This window comes from Propithecus coquereli, unplaced genomic scaffold (assembly GCF_000956105.1).
Source record: "Propithecus coquereli isolate 6110/MARCELLA unplaced genomic scaffold, Pcoq_1.0 Scaffold59, whole genome shotgun sequence".
Classification (NCBI taxonomy): Eukaryota; Metazoa; Chordata; class Mammalia; order Primates; family Indriidae; genus Propithecus; species Propithecus coquereli.
In genome coordinates this window covers 3,271,778-3,287,380 of record NW_012151840.1, presented here as the reverse complement: position 1 = coordinate 3,287,380, position 15,603 = coordinate 3,271,778, and the positions used below count along the sequence as shown (strand labels likewise).

The 15,603-nt window shown below is 49.9% G+C and overlaps 1 protein-coding gene across 4 annotated transcripts in view; it reads left to right on the top strand.

Moving 5' to 3' along the window:
- The window catches only part of IL6R (interleukin 6 receptor), a 50,833-nt gene that overhangs the window by 22,562 nt on the left and 12,668 nt on the right, over positions 1–15,603 (top strand). For all 4 annotated transcript variants that reach the window (XR_001138079.1, XM_012658896.1, XM_012658898.1 and 1 more), the window contains exons 3-8: positions 590–713; positions 3,530–3,711; positions 4,017–4,183; positions 4,649–4,790; positions 13,608–13,654; positions 15,073–15,145. Coding sequence is in view for 3 of the 4 variants with exons in the window: in XM_012658896.1 (XP_012514350.1) it covers positions 590–713; positions 3,530–3,711; positions 4,017–4,183; positions 4,649–4,790; positions 13,608–13,654; positions 15,073–15,145 (735 nt within the window). In the remaining variant the exon portion in view is untranslated. The remainder of the gene's footprint in view (positions 1–589; positions 714–3,529; positions 3,712–4,016; positions 4,184–4,648; positions 4,791–13,607; positions 13,655–15,072; positions 15,146–15,603) is intronic.

Sequence of the window (15,603 nt, the reverse complement as noted above, 5' to 3'; positions counted from 1 at the left end):
AGTAGCTGGGACTACAGGCATGCGCCACCATGCCTGGCTAATTTTTTCTATATATTTTTAGTTGGCCGATTAATTTCTTTCTAATTTTAGTAGAGGCGGGGTCTCGCTCTTGCTCAGGCTGGTTTCGAACTCCTGAGCTCAAACAATCCGCCGGCCTCGGCCTCCCAGAGAGCTAGGATTACAGGTGTGAGCCACCGCCCTCGGCCTGCAGTGTTATTATTATTATCACTGTCATTATCATCAGGTCATTTTACAGATAAGGAAACCGGAGAGCATCTAGGACTTGCCCAAGGCCACAGAGCCCTCCTTTTTTTTTTTTTATCTTCCTCCCTCCCCTTTAGATAAGTGGTCTCGGACGCTTCCCTTCCCTTATCTAGAAGCTGCTTCTCAGCCCACACAAGGACTTTGGTGACCTTTAACTTCCCAGCTGCAATTATATCCATGCGTGGCTGAGTTTGGCCGCAGCATCCTGGGTCAAGACTGGCTCTAGGGCTGGGCCGAGGGGCTGAGCTCAGTGCTCCCCTCGGAAGGGGGGCTGTGCTCCAGGCTCCCTGCCTGCCTCCTCACGCCTGCTGTGCTCTCCTTCCAGTTCCTCCCGAGGAGCCCCAGATCTCCTGCTTGCGGAAGAGCCCCCTCAGCAATGTTGTTTGTGAGTGGGGTCCTCGGAGCCCTCCCTCCCTGACGACCAAGGCTGTGCTGCTGGTGAAGAAGTTGTAAGTGTCGTGGGCTAGACTCTGCATTTATGTCAGCTCCCCCCTTACGGCCCCAGAGGAACCAAGTGGCCAATCACTGGCCAGCCAGTGATTCTAGAATGTCACCATTAGAAAGTTATTCCTTTGGGAGAAGGAGGAGGGAATGAGGTAGGCAACTAAGACTTTTTTGACTGCCCCCCACCCCCAACCTGTGCTGGGCACTGTGCAGGGAACTGCATCCTATTGACTTAGCTATCACAGCAGCTGTGGGAAGTGGGTGTTATTTTCCTCACTTAACAGACGGAGAAAATGAGGTTCAGAGAGATTGATTTCCTTGGTTTAGGTCATCTAGCCATCTAAGTGGCTCTGCTGGGAATCCAATCCCAGCCTGTCTGATTTCATTCAAAGTCCAAAGGTTTTGGGTGTTGCTCTGAAAAAGATGCAAATGTCCCTGGGAGTGGGAAGCACAGATAGCCCATTATCAGGGTCTGGACCCTGTGAGCATATCAGCCTATCTCCATTATAAAGAGGGGAGCAGTGGGAGTCACGCCTGCCTGGGGGCCCCTGCCAGGCCCCTGCACACCACCAGAAGCCCACATAAAGTGTGTGTGGGGGGCACTGGGATGGATTCAGGCACGGATGTAGAGGAGATGGAAGATGCTGAAAACAAATGCACCTCTGCAGTTTTGCCTGTCTCCACCCCTGAGCCGAGGTCTCCTTAGTTCAGATGTTTATAGTTGAGTTCGAGCTATCAGTCATCAGAGTACAGTAGTCCTCCTTATCCAAGGGGGATACGTTCCAAGACCCCCAGTGGATGCCTGAAACCTCGAATAGTACTGAACCCTATATATACTGTTTTTTCCTGTACATACATGTCTATGATAAAGTTTAATTTATAAATTAGGCACGGTAAGAGATTAACAACAATAACCAATAATACAATAGAACAATTATAACAATGAATTGTAATAAAACCTAAGTGAATGTGGTCTCTCACTCTCTTTCAAAATATCTTATTGTACTGTTCTCACCCTTCCTGTGATGATGTGAGTCGATAAAATGCCCGCGTGATGAGATGAAGTGATGTGGGCATTGTGGAGTCGCATTAGGCTGCTATTGACCTTCTGACCATACGTCGGAAGGAGGAGCACTTACTTAGGGCGACCCTGGCTCACGGAGCCACGGCGATGTCGATGTTGATGTTGATGGGCAGGTGGCGTATGCGGCATGGACGTGCTGGACAAAGGGCTGAGTCATGTCCTAGGCAGAACAGAGCAGGATGGTGCGAGATTTCATCATGCTATTCAGAATGGTGCGCAATTTAAAACTTAGGAATTAATTATTTTTGGAATTTTCCATTTAATATTTTCAGACCATGGTTGACCACAGGTAAGTGAAACCTCAGAAAGCGAAACTGAGGATAAGGCAGGAAAAAAATCTCTCTGTGGCTAGGTGGCCTAGCAGTAATTCATTCTGTCCTCTGCGCTGAAACGTGTAGGTTACCTGTCTGTGAGTGACGCAGCTGCCTTTCAGACGGCTGTCTCACACTCCAAGTAGGGAGACCAGAAAAGCCTCACAACCCAACACTGGGTATACCTCGTTTGGGACCTAGAAGGCCTTTATCCATAGACAGGATTAGACAGGGCAGACACGGTGTTCCGCAGTGTTCTAGACCTGCCTGTGGAGAGGTTGTTCATTTCTGACATTTCACCTAAAATACTTTTATTTGTTGACATTGGGAGTGGGAGAGAACAGGTGTTCTCTGCTACCAGCAACCTCAGCACTTCCATCTGCTTCGAAGAGTCAGCACGGTGTTGGGAACTTTTGAAATGAGGACAGTAGGGGTAGCCTCAGGGACCCCAGCACATACTGAGGCCCTAGCCATGCTCACTCATTCGTTCACAGGGCTGTGGTGAGCTTGGCGCCTGCCTTGGGCTGGGCGCTGTGCTGAGGCATGGGAGAGACGTGGGCCAACAAGACCAAGCCCCTGTCCTCAAAGACCACAGCCGGGGTACCCCCGCTTCTCAGTGTTGGGTGCACGGAGGGCTGGGCGGTGTTGGGGTAGGCTTCCCCGAAGCAAAGAGTTTGTCCCACGTGCTGGACTCAGCTCGGGTCCAGGATTCAAACCCGAGTCAGAGGTGTGTGACTTGTCACCCCAGCGGCAGGGCAAGTGCTGACGTGGCCTCGCCTGGCCTCACATGCCCGCGTGCGTCATAAAAGGGTGAAGTCTCAGGGTTCCTGGGCAGGTGGCATGGTGTCTGACTCACCTCAAATGTCCTGTCATCCAGAAGTCTTTTCTGGACTTGCCTGCCAGAACCCAGCTAGCACTTTGTGTTTCTGGAATGGCATTTTTACTGGTCTCCAGTCATCTGAGGGCAGATCTTTTTTGTTAGTGCCTTGAGGCCAGGGTGGGGCCTCTCGATCTATTTCTGCATCCGCCACAGCATAAGGGCACAGGCCTTGGCAGGAAGCCAGAGCTTGTCCCTAGCTGATGCCTCAGGGACCCGCTCAGTCCTCTGTGCCAGGCGCTAGGCTAGATGTTTTACATATATATGTAAATCCAGCTAGTTTCCTTGTCTCTAAACTTTACATATATTTTTCAATTAATCTTAACAGAACCCCTATGAGGTAGGCACTATTAATATTCCCATTTTCAAATGAGAAAGCAGACTCAGAAGGTGAATAACTTACTCAAAATCAGAAAAGCCAAATCGAGCTAGTAAGTCTGGAGCTGGGATTCAACCCTGGGGTGAGACGTCAGAGCCCGACCTTCTCTCCCCTCTTGAATAAGTGCAGAGACTGATAGGCGAGCCCTGCCCTTGTTTTGTGTCCAACAGTCTCTACAGCCCAGTGGAAGAATTCCTGGTGCCGTGCCAGTATTCTCAAGAGTCCCAGAAGTTCTCCTGCCAGTTGGTAGTCCCGGAGGGAGACAACTCTTTCCACGTGGTGTCCCTGTGCGTCGCCAGCAGTGTTGGGAGCAAGTCCAGCAGCAGCCACACGTTTGAGGGTTATGGCGCCCGTACGTAAGCTCTTCCCCACCCTCCAGCTGTTTCCTTCTCTTTTAATTTAATACTCCTTATCGACTTCTTGGAGGGGCAGGGGAGGGGTGGTTGAGGGGTTTGGTGAGCTGGTGCCTTTGGGCATTACTTGCCTAACTTGCCAAGATGTCTGACAGGGATGGATGAGGGCCCCGGCAACATGTGCATGGGAGTGTCTGGGGCTGGGGCGGGGTCCTGCCTGGACCTCTGGGGTCTGCAGTCTTCAGGGACCTGTCCTCTGCACTATGTTTGCTGCTGCATAGGGGCCATGCTCCCTTTCCCACAGTGCAGCCCGACCCACCGGCCAACATCACAGTTAACGTCGTGGCCGGACGCCCCCGCTGGCTCAATGTCACCTGGCAAGACCCCTACTCCTGGAACACATCTTTCTACAGGCTACGGTTTGAGCTCCGATACCGGGCAGAACGGGCAAAGACATTCACAACACGCATGGTAAATTCATCTTTTACTTCTGGACAGAGAAGCGTCCCTAGGTACTTGGGAGTGGTAGAAGGGTACTAGAAAGAAAAAAATGGGCTCTAGGTCCTGCTTTGCTCAAGGTCCTCTATGGTCTTGCATAAATCTTTCAACCTTTGTGAGCCTTGGTTGTGTCATTTATAAAATGAGAATAGCTATGCCAGGCCAAGCTCCTCGTCACAGGCCCATCTGTGAGAAGGAGCGTCTGCCCGGGGCAGACATCTGGGCTTGCAGGAGCCTTTGGTGCATGGTCTGGGTGCAGCCTGTGGTGGCCCTGAGGGCAGCCCCATCTTGCTCTGCACCTACAGGGTGGGGTGAGCCTTTGGAGTTCTCTGCCAGCTGAAGGATGGGGGTGGCAAAGGGCACCATGTCCCTGGGGAGCTGCCTAAGCAGTGCCACCCCAGGGCCCCTGCCCAGAGCCGCTGTTCCTCCCGCCCTCAGATGAAGGATCTCCAGTATCACTGTGTCATCCATGACGCCTGGATCGGCATGAGTCACGTGGTGCAGCTTCGGGCCCAGGAGGAATTTCAGCAAGGATCGTGGAGCCAGTGGAGCCCGGAGGTCAAAGGCACCCCTTGGATAGGTACTGCAGTGGGTGCAGAGGAAGGAAGGGATATTTCAGCTTTGTTACTCTATCCATTGTCTGTTGTGATGTGACAAGTCATCTCAAAACTAGTGGCTTAAAACGGCAGCCATTTATCTGCTCGAGATTCTGAAAATAAGTCAGCTAAGGAGCCCTTCTGCGGGCCTTGCCTGGATCACTAACACAGCTGCCATCGGGTCTGGCTGGTCTGAGGTGGTGCTGGCTGGTGGCCGGGAGCCTCGCTTCTCACCTTCGGGGGGCCAGCCCGAACTCAGGGCAGGCGATGTGGGGAATCGCTCCACAACTGAATGGAGGAGCTGTAAAGAATTGTAGGTATATTTAATCTATGACTTTTTCTAATGATTTTTGTTTTTAAAAAGATGAGGAAGGTAATAATAATTACCTTTTGAAGATGATGATTATTATTAAGAGACAGGGTCTCACTCTGTCACCCAGGCTGGAGCGCAGTGGCATCATCATAGCTCGCTGCAGCCTTGAACTTCTGGGCTTAAGCGATCCTCCTGCCTCAGCCTCCTGAGTAGCTGGGACTACAGGCATGCGCCACTACACCTGGTTGTTCCTTGTGTTCTTATTGTAGAATGGCTTCCAGGCTCACTTCAGGGTCAAATCTCTCTAGCCCTGTGTGTGGCATAGTTGAACCAAATTAATCATTATTAAATACTTAGAATTAAAAAAGAGAATAAGATACCCATTTATTGAGTATGGCTAAAAAGGAAAAGGTGGAAATGACATCAGTCTCATCCCCATCTCTGCCACTTTCTCCCAGCCCGGGCCCCGGCCAGGGAGAAGACTTATATAGAGGCTGCACATTCTTCCCCCAGATTGGATGGTGTGGTATGATGGCCCTTCCTTCTCCCTGGCTTTGTGCCATGGGGTCCTTGTCCCTTGTGTTTCCTGTCCTGGAGAGAGCCAGAGGAGTGGGCTTGGGCGTAGGGTGTCATCCTAGTTGGCTGCATGTCCTATCAAGTGCAGACTCAGATCTTTGTTGGTACTTTCCCTGTTCATCAAGAGCAGGAGACAGCTTTCTATCGGACCCTCTTCTCAAAAGCTTATTTCCTGGTAAGACCTGGACAAGAAGCGGGGGCCAAACTATGATATCTTACTTGGAGAGACCATTTAAATAAATCAATATATCCTTCAGGGTAGATTGTGTTGACCTGTCCATGGTTTTCTTTGATTTGTATACACTTTGAGCCCAAAACACACTCATTATCTGAATGCTGAACATCAGCATGGTCTTGGGTGCCTTTGCAAGGGGCAAAGAGAGCAGCTTTAACATCGTGCAGAGGATGTGTTCCAGATACATGCTAACACTAGTTTTACCTTTTATCCCAGCCACTTAAATAGCCATAAGCAACTTTAAGAACTCCCCATTTTGTTAGAAAGTTTCTTCGTTTAAAAAAATTTAAATCGTAGTAAAATATACGTAACATTTACCGTTTAAACTATTTTTAAGTGTAAAGTTGTGGGGCATTAAGTACATTCGCATTGCTGTGCAGCCATCACCGCTTTCCTTCTTCAGAACTTTTTTCATCTTGCAAAACTGAAACTCTGAATCTGTTAAACAATTAATTTCCATTTACTCACCCCTTCCCCCAGGCCCCGGCAACCACCATTCTATTCTTTGTGTCTATGAGTTTGACTACTCTGGGTTCTTCAAATACGTGGAATCAGACAGTATTTGTCTTTTGGAGACTAGCTTGTTTCACTTACTGTAGTGTCTTCTTCAAGGTTCATTCATGTTTTAACACGTCAGAATTTCCTCCCTTTTTTTTTTTTTTTTTGGAGACCAAGTCTCACTCTGTCACTCGGGCTAGAGTGCAGTGGTGTCATCATAGCTCACTGCAACCTCAAACTCTTGGGCTTAAGTGATCCTCCTGCCTTAGCCTCCTGAGTAGCTGGGACTATAGACATGCACCACCATGCCTGCTAATTTTTCTATTTTTTGTAGAGACAGAGTCTTGCTCTTGCTCAGGCTGATCTTCAACTCTTGAACTCTTGGCCTCGAGCAATCCTTCTCCCTTGGCCTCCCAAAGTGCTAGGATTACAGGCGTCAGCCACTGCACCTGGCCAGAATTTCCTCCCTTTTTAAGGCTGAGTAATATTCCATTGCACAGAGATATATCCATCAACGGACACTTAAGTTGTTTCTACCTTTTGGTTATTGTGACTAATGCTGCTACGAGCACGGCTGTGCAAATATCTGTTCAAGTTCCTGTTTTCAGTTCTTTTGTGTATATACCGGAAGTGTAATTCTATTTTTAATGTTTTGAGGAATGGCCATACTGTTTTCCACAGTGGCTGCACTATTTTACATTCACACCAGAATGTATAAGGGTTCCAGTGTCTACACATCCTTGCCAACACTTATTATTTTCTGTTTTTGTTTTTGTTTCTTGATAATAGTCGTCCAAATGGATGTGAAGTGTTATCTCATTGTGGTTTTGATTTGCATTTCCCTAATGATCAATGATGTTGAGCATCTTTTCATGTGCTTATTGTCCATTTGTATATCTTCTTTGGAGAAATATCTATTCATGTAGAAAGTTCTTTCTTGTATGAACCCAACTCTGGCCTCCTGGACCTTTGCTCTGTCCGCTGGGGTAACCCATGACATGTCTCCTAGTTTGTTCTCTGGATTCTTGTGGAGTTCCCGGAGGACCTGCATCTGCTTGGGCTCTTCTTCCCAGGCCGTTTGGATGGTTTGCGGGTTTCTCACCTGTCTGGTCACCTTCCCCTGAATCTGGTCTCAACTGTAGATGCCCCTCTTTAAATTGCTGACGTCTTCCTTCTAGTGGAAGATGGTGTAGTGGGGGCTGTCTGGCCAGCACTGGGTACAGTCTCCCTTTTTCAGCCTCAGGTCACTGTGTTTCTGTGACCTGTTGGAGTGGTCATGTGAGCTCAGGACAGAACATTTGGCTTCTGTTCTCACATAAGCAGCTGGAGAGTGAGCTCTCCATCCTATACGTGTATAGTTCGGGGCAGGGGAAGTCTTCAAAACCCCAGTGGTGAATATGACCACGAAAGAAACCTGCTGCTCCCGTCTCTGCTGAGGGCAGAGCAAGGGGAACTTGGGATGATTCTGATGCAAGAGGGATTTAGGATGGAAATTGGAAAGCAGTTCTGGAAAACACGAGGGAGGTTAGAACACTAGGTGAGCTGTGTTTTATGGACAGTGGAGTTATCTGGCTGGTTGGGACATGTCAGTGCACTAGATACTGTATCAATGGGCTTCCCGACCCCGAGGACCTTCAGTTCTCTAAGCCCCAACAGACAGGATGCCCCTACCTCCCAGCCTAGGTGTGGGGGTGGTGACCTCTGGGGAACAGAGGTCACAGGAAGCACATTGGACCTGGGAATCGAATTATATGACATTGGTGAAGTTCCTTCACCTCTCAGAGCCTCAGTCTTGTCATCTGTAAAGTAGGGATGATATAACCTATCTTGTTGCCTTCGGAGAGTTTTTGTGAGTCTGATGACATGATAATGCACACTGCAGCAAATGTAAGGGGATTAGCAATTATAGGGATGAGGACAGTGGGGCTATGGGAATCCCAGAGTCGCTAGCCTGGATGCGATCCTGGGCCCTCTGAGTTGGAATCTGGAGGAGGAAGTGGAGTGGGTAGTTTGAGAAAGCTTTCTGATTTTAGTATGCGCTGAGGGGCCAGGAAGAGGAGCACCCCATTGTAACGTAGCACGGTAAGACTGTGGAACAGACAGTTCATTGGGACGGTTTAGAGAAAGCAGGAAAAGCTTCATGGAGGAGGTGACAACCGAGTTGTGTCTTGAAGGATGTGTAGGAATGTCCCAGATAGAAAATGGGGATTGTGGGCTGAGGGAATAGCGGGTGCAGAGGCATGGCTCTGTGCAAGGCAGAGTGATGGGGGCTGCGCAGTGAGGCTGGGGCACGGGTGTGTGCATGGGAGGTCCGAGTGGGGCAGGTGGAGGCCAGCCTCGGTGGGCCCCTGGTAGGAGTTGGGTGGAGGGCTGTGGACAGGGTCTCGGGAGCCCGGACTGCAGCAGGTGCTGCCACCTTGAGGCTGGGGCCTGGCCCGCACCCAGACAGTGGCCCCAGCACAGCCTTCTGTTTGAAGGCAGGAGCCCGGAGTCACACCATCTTGGCCCCTGCTTTGGCCAGCGAGGCCAGGTCACTGTTGTTGGCAACTGTGGCAGTGGTTCATTGAAATTGTGCAGGGCAGGAAAGACAGGCTGGTGCCCTTAAGAAGCAGAGGTTACCTGTGCAGGGCAGCTTTCTCCCTAGTGGAAGTTCTCCTGAACTTATCCTCTCCTGGTGGGAGTTCTCCCCGATTGTGCTGCTGTTGAGTCTGGGGGCCCCTGAGAACCCCTTTGCAAAGAGAGCAAGGGACGAAGTGCCTGGGAAAAGCCCATTAGGCATAAGGGGGTTACTTTTTACTCCTTATAAATAATCCCTTTAACTCCCTCTAGTATTCCCCAAGAATGGAGTTACACCGGTTGGAGGAGGTGCTAGAGGTTTGCATTTGCACCTGAGGGGGTGCCCTGAAGCCAGGGCTGGGACCCTCCAGGTGGGGAAGGGGAGGTCCCCTTGCCTAGGTCCCTGCAGCTCCGTATTATCTTCTCAAGCCCTTCAGCCGTCCATTCTGGGGGAGTTTGTTTTGTTCCTCTCCTCGGCACCCCCAAGTGGGACGTTTTGTGGTTAAAGAGCCTTGGTCACACGTTTCTGGAGCGGTCTTGCTGTGTTCACCCCTCCAAATGACATCCACTGTTTTCTGCAGCTTCCTTGAACTTCCCATTCCACTGGGGGCCCCGCCCGCCTCCACCGTGTCACCTCCCACTTTGTACCACTTCGTATGGGGCACTAGCTCTGGAGTCAGACAGCCTTGGACCTAGTCCCTGGCCTGCCCCGTACCAGCATGACCTTCAGGAAGTACCTATCTGGGCCTCAGTTTGCTTATTTGTCTCCCATCCGAGTACTAACCAGACCCGACCCTGCTTAGCTTCCGAGATCAGACGAGGCTGGGTGCGTTTAGGGTGGTTGGCCGTGGACTGCTTATCCGTCACATGGGAATAATAATGCCTGCTTCAAAAACCCCCCAAAACAAAACCCCTGCCCCATAGGGTGGTGAGGTTTCAACAAGATGGGGAAGGGTTAGCACAGAGGCTGGAACATGGTAAGTGTGTAGTAAATGCCAGCGTGACTATTTTTCACCCACGTCTCCTGCCGGGCTGACCTCTTGAGCTCTGGATTCCTATCTTCCCTTGGCCCACACTTCTGCCCGGGTCCTCCCTCCTATGCCACATACTCGGTCGGCATGACCCGAACCCAGAGCGTTCCCACTCCTCCCAAACCGCCCTGCTGCCTGAGCCAGGAGCCTGGACATCGTGACAGACATCTCAAACATCTTAGTTCAGGCTTTTGTCACATCTCGAGGGAGTCTTACAGGCAGCATTCCTAACTGATCTCCTGCTGTTGCTGTGTACACACCCTGCGTCCTCCACGCCACTGCTAGAGGCATCTTTCTAAATCACAGGCCTGCCTCTGTCTCTCCTACTGACAGCCATGCCTCCTCGTGGTTTTCCAGGTGAAGCCCGAGCTCCTGAGCCTGGTGCAGAGGGGCTTCTGGGCCCTGCCACACCCCCCTCACTCCTGGCCTCCCGCATGCACCTCTTTCCCTTCACCGCACCGTCCTGGCCAGCACCTTGGAGGATGGGCCCTCTGTCCTTGTGCCATCCATCTGGGGCACTCCGTTTTTCCTTCCCTGCTCATCCCTGTGTCACCTCCTCCCACATCCTCCCCTCTGCCTGCCTGACCTCCCTGTGCAGAGCTCAGAGGTTCCTAGACATTGGGGTTTCACAGGCTTGTAAAATTTCAGAAAGAATTCCAGGGACCAATTAAGGTTGCCAACTTTTTTTTTTTTTTCCAGACAGAGTCTCTCTCTGTCGCCCGGGCTAGAGTGCCGTGGCGTCAGCCTAGCTCACAGCAACCTCAGACTCCTGGGCTCAAGCGATCCTCCTGCCTCAGCCTCCTGAGGAGCTGGGACTATAGAAGCTTGCCACCATGCCCGGCTAATTTTTCTATTTTTGGTAGAGATGGGGTCTCACTCTCACTCAGATCAGTTAGGAGCTGGTCTCCAACCTCAAAGCTCAAGCTATCCTCCCGCCTTGGCCTCCCAGAGTGTTAGGATTACAGGTGTGAGCCACCATGCCTGGCCCAAGGTTGCAAACTTTTAATTTTGCTAAGTAAGGACATAAAATTTAAAAAGTAAGTGAAAAATAGCGATCACCATTTACCACCACCATTATTTCATAAAAGAAAGCATGCTTTAACCCCCAACATGCAGAAGGGCATCATCTCAGGATAAAGGACACAGGCAGTCATATGCCATGGGACGCACACGCAGCCGTTTCCCTGTGGTTCTCCTTTGGCCTCAGACCAGTAAACTTCTCTCTACAGACAGTCCTGGGTGGTGTTTGCGACCCGGCTGGAGGTGATTCATTTTTCCTCAGAAGACCGTTGGCTCCTCAGTGAGGTTCATTTATTTACTTTGTGCCTGCGTGGAGGGGCAGTGATTAGCTGTGGTTGGTGGTTTGGAGGCTGTGGAGAAAGGCCTGAAGAAGGGTCAGCTTGCCTAGGGTGGAAGGAGCTGCCTGGCGCTCCTTTTCCTGCCCTCTGCCTGTGAGTGTCTGGCTTTGTGGTTTGTTCTCACTTTAACCCTGGAAATCTGAGCCACCAGAAGTTACGCATCATTCTCTGGACCACATGCGTGTTGGTGGTCAGGACGGAGGGTAGAAACCTTTCTTCCTGAAGCATCTCTCTGAGTTTGGGGAGCCTTTTGAAAACCCAGATGACTGGGTCCCATCCCCAGGATTCTGAGGCCACAGGTCTGGGGCGGGGCCTCAAAGGCTCGAGGTGGTGCTAAATGTGGCTGGGTTTGGGAAACCCTGGGCTAAATGACCATCCATAGTCACTCGTATTTTCTATTTAGTGCTGCTCCCATCTCCTGGTTTTAGCTTTCTTACTAGTGCCCCCATACCCTCTGGTCCACCCCTCAGTCATGCCCTGCTGTAAGTCTGTTCTCTGCTAGGCTGGGCTGGGAGGAGCACAAAGGAATGAGAAACTGGGTTCCTCCTATGAATTCTTGGTTCAATTCTGGTCACACTTGCTGTGTGACCTTGGACAGGTTGCTTTCCCTCTCTGGGCCTCTGCTTCCTTTCTGTACAATGAGGAGGGAAGACGTGTTCTTACACTCCCTCTAGTGCTGTGGTGTGTGTACTTCCTTCCTGGGGTTGTTGTACTCCTGCTGGAAATTCTCTCCCAAGCAGAAGAAACAAGACCACCCTATCTTCCACCCCCTTGCTAGTCCTTCCTGCTCCTGGCTCAGGGAGGCTCGTCATGTTTGTGTAAACCATTTCTGTGTTATTTTAAACTTCTTAATGGAAAAATGATGAACTGACAAGAAAATATTTTGAAATCCACAGTGTTCCACCCACTGCCTGTCACGGTCTGGCTTCTGGCCCCTTGGGGCCAGGCTCTCACTTGGCTACTTGGCCTCTTCTGGCCAGAAACCCTCCTCGGGGTTTTCTGCAGAAACACTGTTCCCATGGAGGGGAGGGACATATCCCTTCTCCTGCAAGGTGTACTAAACCCATCCAGGCAGATGAAAATGTGTTGTTTGTTATATATTTTTTATTGCAAAAAGGTGCATAGAAGGAAATCAAAATGTTAATAGTGCTTATATCTGATGATGTCTACCCTTCCATTTATTTCTTCCTGTGTATGAATGTATAGTATTATGACATATAATGTATTATCCAATAAATAATTATATAAATATGTTTCTTTAGAAACTATGGATCAAACTACATGGACTTTTTCTTATTTTGCATTTTTTTTTTTTTTGAGACAGAGTCTTGCTGTGTTGCCTGGGCTAGAGTGCCGTGGCGTCAGGCTAGCTCACAGCAACCTCGAACTCCTGGGCTGAAGCAATCCTTTTGCCTCAACCTCCCAAGTAGCTGGGACTACAGGCATGCACCACCATGCCCAGCTACTTTTTCTATATATTTTTAGTTGTCCAGCTAATTTCTTTCTATTTTTAGTAGAGATGGGGGTCTCACTCTTGCTCAGGCTGGTCTTGAACTCCTGACCTTGAGCGATCCTCCCGCCTGGGCCTCCCAGAGTGCTAGGATTACAGGCGCAAGCCACCACGCCCAGGCTTGTTTTGCATTTTTTTTTTAAATTTTTTTTTTTTTTTTGAGACAGAGTCTCACTGTGTTGCCTGGGGTAGAGTGCCGTGGCGTCATCTTAGCTCATAGCAACCTCAAACTCCTGGGCTCAAGCAATCCTTCTGCCTCAGCCTCCCGAGTAGCTGGGACTACAGGCATGCACCACCATGCCCGGCTAATTTTTTCTATGTATTTTTAGTTGTCCAGCATTAATTTCTTTCTATTTTTAGTAGAGACGGGGTCTCGCTCTTGCTCAGGCTGGTCTCAAACTCCTGAGCTCAAACAATCTGCCCGACTCGGCCTCCCAGAGAGCTAGGATTACAGGCATGAGCCACCGCGCCCGGCCTGTTTTGCATTTTTTATGCAACATTTTATCTTATCTTTAATGTTTTTCTAAACTATTTTTAAAGGGTGTTGTATTATATGGCTGTGTCATAATTTATATAGCTAGTCCCTTATGGTTGGATATTTGGTAATTTCAGGGTTATGTTCTTTTAGATAACATTGTGTGAACTTTTTTCTGCTTCTGAAGCCCATTACACAGGACTCCAGGGTCCATGAATCACGAATAATGACACTTCCTTCTATCCACAGAATCCAGCAGTCCTCCAGCGCAGGCCAAGGTGTCCACCTGCACACAGGTGAGCTCATGTTCTTAGAAAAGGGTCAGGGCAGCAGCACCTAGTGGTTGAGAGTGTGTGGGTTGGTGCTTGAGAGAATTTCGTTTCGGTGCCAGCTCTGCCACCTACTAAGAGTGTGACCATGGGTGAATTGCTTGTCCTTTACAAGCCTCGGAGAAAGGGGACGATAGCAGTTCTCCTGTCCCAGTACTATCAAGTGTGAAGCAGCGTTGACCTGGTGCACGGAACTGCCCTGCGTCCAGAGGCTGCTGTTTCATCTCTGAGCTTTCTGGAAACCACTAACAGCTTAGCTTGAGACCCGGATTCAGTCCATCCGAATCCCTCCCCTGTGGACTCCCGGGTGTCATAATTCATTGGAAAGAGGATTACCTCTGAAGCTGCTTAACAAATTATTTGAGTAATCCAATTTCCCATCCAACTGTATCTTCTCCTCTTGTCCTTAATTCCCTAAATGCTAAGCTGGGAGGCACAGCCACTCTGAACCTGGGCAGCACGGGGAAGGAGCTCCGGGGCTCCTGAACCTTATCCATGTTTGATGCAGGACTGCCCGGGCACCTGCAGGAACAGCTGCAGGGAAAGCCCATGCCCGTGGGGCTGGAGAGCTCCCGACACAGCTTCTAGGGGAACTGACACTGATGGCGGATTAGCCATTCTCTGCTAAACTATGAGCATTGCATTTGCTACTTTTTTTTTCTTTTTTTTGAGATAGGGTCTTGCTCTGTCTTCCGGGCTAGAGTGCAGTGATATCATCGCAGCTCACAGCAACCTCAAACTCCTGGGCTCGAGCGATCCTCTTGTCTCAGCCTCCCAAGTAGCTGGGACTACAGATGTGCACCACCATGCCTGACTAATTTTTCTATTTTTTGTAGAGACAGGGTCTTGCTAAGGCTGGTCTGGAACTCCTGGCCTTAAGCAATCCTCCCGCTTTGGCCTCCCAAAGTGCTAGGATTATAGGCGTGAGTCACTGCGCCTGGCCTCATTTGCTATTTCGTTCAATCTTCATGTTAACCTTACAAGGGAACAGAACTGAAGCCTACAAGGGTTAAGAAATCTGGCCGAGGTCACATAGCTAGTAAGTGGCGGAGCTAGCAATCCAGTCGGTGCTCTCCCTGTAAGCACCAGATCACAAGCACGGCTGCTGCTTCAGCGTACGCGTTGAGTATTTCTTCTGTGCAGGGTGCCGTGCCCGTGTTGGAGAGGCAGTTACAAAGGAGCAGGCAAGCTGTGCATACAAATAATGCAAATATTAGTGAAAAGCTGAGGGAGACAAAGGTCAGATACTGAGAGGTTCATGAGATAGAGAAAGGAATGCCTTGGGAGGAGTGGGGGGAGCTCTGAGGAGGAGGTGACTCCGAATGGGGTCTGAATGGTGGTGGAATCTGCAGAAACAGGCTTATGGTGAGGAATGTCTCTTTTAGGCGCCTACTACTACTAATAACGAGGATGATAATATTCTCCCCGGAGACTCTGCAAATGCAACAAGCCTCCCAGGTAAGGACTGGATATTTTGGCATTCCTGTGGTCCGAGGGACTCAAGACTTGTGCCTGCAGAAAGTCCCTTCTTATTTGGACGGGTTGGCAGAGGATCAATGGCAGAAATGTTCTTTTATTCCTTTATATGTTGAAGTTGGAGGAAGTTTGTTGAAGTTAGCTAGGGTACAGTGGAGAGACCATAAGAAGAGCGGGACGAATCCGTGAAATATTTCAGAGCTGGTCCACAGTGCAAATGAACGTGCTACGAACGAAATCAATGGAGTCCGAAATGGAATGCCGGTTGAGGGAAGTCTTTGTTTTGGAAGCTCTCGATTTCAATGCTTCTGATTCCCCATACCTGCAAGACCAGGAAAACGGACCAACATTTGAATCCGGAACAATCCCTGGTCCTGTGTTTGTTTTGCTGGATACAGGGGACTTGTGGCGTCCAGACTCCAGAGGTTCGGCTCTTGAGC